The sequence below is a fragment of the Terrapene carolina genome, unplaced genomic scaffold, assembly GCF_002925995.2.
Source record: "Terrapene carolina triunguis isolate 2854851 unplaced genomic scaffold, T_m_triunguis-2.0 Scaffold58, whole genome shotgun sequence".
NCBI lineage: Eukaryota > Metazoa > Chordata > Testudines > Emydidae > Terrapene > Terrapene triunguis.
The window spans coordinates 93788445-93794444 of NW_020664409.1; the positions used below are offsets into that span (position 1 = coordinate 93788445).

The 6000-nt window shown below is 45.5% G+C and overlaps 1 protein-coding gene across 1 annotated transcript in view; it reads left to right on the forward strand.

Moving 5' to 3' along the window:
• Positions 1-6000, forward strand: part of FER1L6 (fer-1 like family member 6) — a 115577-nt gene that overhangs the window by 23810 nt on the left and 85767 nt on the right. The window contains exons 8-9 of the mRNA XM_029913388.1: positions 614-770; positions 1596-1782. Of these exons, the coding sequence (XP_029769248.1) occupies positions 614-770; positions 1596-1782 (344 nt within the window). The remainder of the gene's footprint in view (positions 1-613; positions 771-1595; positions 1783-6000) is intronic.

Below are 6000 nucleotides of genomic sequence, written 5' to 3' on the forward strand. Positions count from 1 at the left end.
CCCCTCCCAGCTTGGTATCGTCTGCAAACTTTATAAGTGTACTCTCTATGCCATTATCTAAATCATTGATGAAAACATTGAACAGAACTGGACCCAGAACTGATACCTGTGGGACCCCACTTGTTATGCCCTTCCAACATGACTGTGAACCACTGGTAACTACTCTCTGGGAATGATTTTCCAACTAGTTATGCATCCACCTTATAGTAGCTCCATCTAGGTTGTATTTCCCTAGTTTATTTAAGAGAAGGTCATGCGAGACAGTATCAAAAGCCTTACTAAAGTCAAGATATACCACATCTACCACTTCCCTCCATCCACAAGGCTTGTTACCCTGTCAAAGAAAGCTATCAGGTTGGTTTGACACGATTTGTTCTTGACAAATCCGTGCTGACTGTTATTTATCACATTATTATCTTCTAGGTGTTTGCAAATTGATTGCTTAATTATTTGCTCCATTATCTTTCCGGTACAGATGTTAAGCTGACTGGTCTGTAATTCCCTGGGTTGTCCTTATTTTCCATTTTATAGATGGGCACTATATTTGTCCTTTTCCAGTCTTCTGGAATGTCTCCCGTCTTCCATGACTTGTATTAGCTTGTATGTTTTACAGGTCATCAGTTTTGTGACAAGTGGGCACTTCTCACAGACCCTGCTGACATTAGGACAGGAGCCAAGGGATACCTGAAGTGTGATATCAGTGTTGCTGGGAAAGGAGACACGATACAAGCCATTCAGAAAGCAAGTGATGCTGAAGAGCAAATTGAAAAGTACTGTAAAAAATTTCCTTACTTTGAATCTGTCAAAGAGAAAAAAAATCCATGAAAAGTCCTTTTCTCCTGTTTATAGAATACATGCCTTGCTTGTCTAATCTGGGATTGTTTTAACAAAAGTCTCTATGTACTGCTTTGATGTGCTGGGAGGGGGTGGGGGGCAGGAGAGTTCTTCTAATTCCACCAGCAAATGAAAGGGAGGCATTATTGTCAGCCCCTGCCTCTGAGGGAGTTCATTCTCATCTCAGGATACTGCTAACTCCCTGCCTGAATGACTTTACTCTGGGGCCATTTGAAATATTTCTGAACAGCAATTTTTTGCCTGGAGAATGCACCAGATTGCAGCAAACTTGAGGTGTCTTTTTAAAAAACAAAACAAAAAACCCAATATGACAGGAAGATATTCCTTATCCTCCTATTGTGTGTGTGTGTGTGTGTATTCTCTATATACATGTACAAACACTGCCCCCCATTACAAGTTACACACACCGTATGCTGTGCTGCCCTATCACTATACTCAATATATTTTACAGGACCAAAATATAAACATTTCTAGCAGGGGCACTTCATAGACATCTGCTTGCCAAGTGGTGTTGCCGCCTTCTGCAGTTATGGTCACTAGAGAATGCTTTTATTTAGGTGGAAAAACAAGTGCACACTTCATGTCCCCCATTCCCATCCCCCGCCTCTGGGACACAGTATTTATCACAAGTTACGCTGTAAAAAAATGGTGTGACCTCTTTGTTAAAAAATTGTCTTGGAATCACTTCATTGTCTAGCTGAGTTTTCATTCTGAGGGAAATGGCTTTTTTTTTCTTGTAGGAACCTCTTGATCCCCAAAGGATTTCCATCTGAAAGACCGTGGGCCAGATTTTACGTGAGAATCTATAAAGCAGAGGGGCTTCCAAAGATGAACTCCAGCATCATGGCTAATGTCACCAAAGCATTCATGGGTGACAGTAAGGACCTTGTGGATCCGTATGTGGTGGTCATGTTTGCAGGTCAAATGGTAAATTGGGACTGTATTGCTCAAAATGTAGGCCTTGTTTCCTGGCAGTTGAGTTACTTGCAAACGTTAAAGCTGATGCACTTTTACTTAGGGCAGGTTTACACTTAAAACACTGCATCAGCACAGCTGCACCGATGCAGCTGTAGCTCTTCAATGAAGACGCTCTAAGCTGGGAGACAGCTTCTCCTGTTGGCTTAGCTAATCCACCTCCACGAGAAGTGGTAGCTATGTTGGCGGGAGAAGCTGTCCCACCAACATAGCACAGTCTACATCAGCACTTAGGTCAGTATAACTACGTCACTCAGGGGTGTGGATTATTCACATCCCTGAGCAATGTAGTTATACCAAAGTAATTCTGTACTGTAGACCAGAGCTTAGTGTCTTGAAAAGTAGGATGAGTACATTCTTTTGTCATCTTTAGTGCCCAAATTGCTCAGGACCTGAGTAAATTGCTGACTTAATACCAGTGGTATAGTAGTAGGGAAAATAAAGTGCTGTAGATTCACATTAATAAAACATGAAGTCATGATGCAGAAAAACTACACACTGTGGTATTATGCTAATGCGATACGTCTAATTCGCTTACAGTCACGAAAGGCTAAAATTCCCAAGCTGTCACAAGCTGGATTCTAAGACTGCATCTTTGCTAATGAATTTCATAGCTCTCATTCTGTACTCTCTTCTGACGGTAGCTGTGGTGGAAGCTGTACCGCAGACATAGGGCTCTAGTGGCGCTGCTGTTTTTATTATTGTCCCTACAGATGAGGCCTGTTTGTACTGTAATTTCCACCATTGCTACCACTGGTGGAGATTCACTCATGCTTCATTCGGGCTAGGAAGTTTGCTAGGGCAGACAAGGCCCAAAGGCCTAGTTCTTGCCTTATGTAACCTTTGGGTGAGCTAGAGTTCACTTCACTGCCCTTCTCCAGTGCCTAAAAATACCCGACTCCCATAGAAAAGTAGCTGGAGACCCACAGGTCATTCTCTAAGGATTTTCAGCAAGGATTGCACAGGGTCAGCCTCCCCACATTTAGGTCCCAAAAGGAACTAAAGAAATGAATTTAATTAAAAAAACTTTATAAAATCTTATGATAAAGAAACAAATAATAATCTAATTTTTACAGCATAACACAGCTATTTTATAATCCACAGACATTATCTTCACAGTTATACATAAACATAAATGAAGAAAAATTAAAATCTGAACAGTTCGGTCCCCACAGAAACATAGTGAGAAGAAACTGAGAGTTCCCAAAAGCTTAGCTTTAGTTCACCTAAGTCTCAGTTAGAGTCTTTGGTCACCAAATCTATACAATCTGCTGAGTCTAAGGGATGTTTACACTACCCGCTGGATCGTCTTGTCTAGTCTAGATGCGATAAATTGATCCCTGAGCGCTCTCCCGTCGACTCCTGTACTCCACTGCCACGAGAGGCACAGGCGGAGTTGACGGGGGAGCGGCAGCAGTCGACTCACCGCAGTGAAGACACCACGGTAAGTTGATCTAAGTACGTCGACTTCAGCTACATTATTCACGTAGCTGAAGTTGCGTAACATAGATCGACCCCCTCCCCAAGTGTAGACTTGCTTGTAGGAATCTTCCATTGGGATCCAGACAAACTCTTCCTCTGCTGAAATCACTGCTAGCCAGTCAGCGAACTGATTAACCAACCACTCAGTTAAGTCACAAGTGTATAGATTTTAAGAAAACCCTGTTACAAGAAAATAGAAAACGGAGAATAGCAAAATATAAATGACTCTTTCCCCATTAGTTGGTGACTCAGACTAGTTGAGACAATTTAACTAAAACAGTTTGGCTAGAATCAAAACAACATTCAAAGCATACAATTAAAATAGAATAAATTATTTTTCCCTCCAAGTTTCCCCTTGCTATAATTACCACTGCCCATGCTGCCCTGTTAGAGGGTTAACAATATCACTAACCTGCTGCAAAATACTGCCGAGTTAGGGACAACAGCCTGCTTCCTGCTCCTGGACTCAGCTTCTCCCAACTCACACAGGGCACATGGCCCTTTGCAAAGCAGCTGCCCTGACTGCTCGCCCTCATGGAGTCTGACCCCAGCAACAGGGAACCTATTGGAGCAGGGCCGGTGGAAGGATGTTTCACGCCCTAGGCGAAACTTCCACCTTGCGCCCCCCCCCATCCCCGGGCCCCCGCCCGGAGGCCCCCCCCCCGCGGTAGCTCCCCCCCTCCGCCCTGAGGCGCCCCACCCTGAGGCACCCCCCCTGCCCCAGCTCACCCCTGCCCCGCCTCCTCCCCGAGCACGCCATCACTGCTTCACTTCTCCCGCCTCCCAGGCTTGCGGCGCCTAAGCTGATTGGCGTCGCAAGTCTGGGAGGCGGGAGAACTGAAGCAGCCACGGCATGCTCGGGGAGGAGGCGGGGTAGGGGTGAGCTGGGGCGGGGAGTTCCCCTGTGTGCCGCGCCCCCCCTTGCTGCAGGCGGCCCTCCCCGCGCTCCACTGCCCCAGCTCCCTCCGCCTAAATGCCGGTGGCGACTGGGGCGGCCGAAGATCCGGCCGCCGCGGTCGCTGCCAAAGAAAATGGCGCCCCCCAAATCCTAGTGCCCTAGGCGACTGCCTAGGTCGCCTAAATGGTTGCACTGGCCCTGTATTGGAGCAGACCCAAAACTACCACACACAATTCCAGCAGCTTCTGGATGTGGAGTGCTTAATGCGCCTAGCAACAATGACCCAGACACAATTCACTCCTACCTCCCCCCAGTGGGTCTCTTAAAGAGATAGCTCCCTGTTAGGCACATGCGTTACACCAGTTTTACTTTCGTGTAACTTAATTGACTGGCATGGAGTTTGTCTTCATTACACTGGTGTAACTGAGATCAGAATCAGGCTGAATATTTACACCCATATTTTTTCATTAACTTTTCAAATCTGTTCCTATGGAGGCTTTTGCAGAAATTCATTTTGTGCATGACAAATGCATTGCGACTGCAAATGAAGCCATTATTGCAGACTTCTAGCTTCCTAATTTGCACCCATGCTTTCAGTTCATGTGCACAAAGCTGACTTTCTGAATATGTAAAACTTTACACCCGAAAAAAAAAATGTGGGTGCAAATATCTGACCTATTTGTGGGTTTGTGAAAGTCTTTGTGCACAGTTTGGGTTTTCTGGAACACAGTTCTAATTATAGGGGTAGGAATTATCCAGTGGTGTTTACTATCGGATGTGGGGTTTAGGATTAGGGCAGACCTCCCAAAAGTCCCAGGTTTTGCAGAATTGTCCTGTTTTAACCCCCAGATGAAGTGAATATTTCCTGCATTCAGGGCCATCCAGAAAGGGGCAGTTTGCCCTCGGCCTCTTGTTTGAGAGGGCCCCAAAACTGAGTGGTGTTGCAATCTGGTGCACAGCATTGCAGCACCACTCAGATTTGGTCCCTCCACCCATCTGGAGCAGACAGGCCAGAGTGATGTGATGTTGCATCTTGCTTTAGCCACGTGAAATGTCAGGAGGCATGAGTTAGGGCAGATGGATCCAGGACTGCATGGATCCACTGGCTGTTCCCCTGAGAACTAGGAATGCAAAAAACAATACTACAGCCAGAAGTTGCAGTAAGGTCGCTGGAACAGCCCTGCTTTCACTTTCAGGCCTAGGTGGAGGATTCCTGCCCCTTTGGGCCCTCTCTGACATGCCCAGTCACATGGGGTGCACACTGCAGCCAGGACTTGCCTCATTCTAATTTAGTTCCTCCTTTTAAAGGTAAACTAAAATAATCCTGCAAATAAATAAGTCGAAATGGGTCACAAGTGATGCATAAGGCCTTGTGCTAGCCTTCTGCACAGGGATAGATTTCACCTGACAGGCGACAACTGCGCTAAAGTACCACTTGTTCCTTAGAACCAAAGTTTTAATTTAAAAGGCCACCTCCATATGTGCAGTTTTGCATGGCAGAAATATCACTCTGAGTGCACAGAGAGGAATTGAACTGGTACATTGAAGAGTTACACATCAAACTAAACTCTACTAGTTCTGCGTGAGAATTCCAAGGCCAGGATGTAGCCCTTCATTAAATACTTAGGAGAAAACAAAGAAGGAAACTCCCACAGTAGTTATTGCAATGTAGCATTATACTCTGTGTTAGCACTGACTAATAGAAAAGCAGAGATGCTTTCAAGTTTCAGTAAATATACTAGACTGCCAGGGCTGGCTCCAGGGTTTTGGCCGCCCCAAGCAGCCAAAAA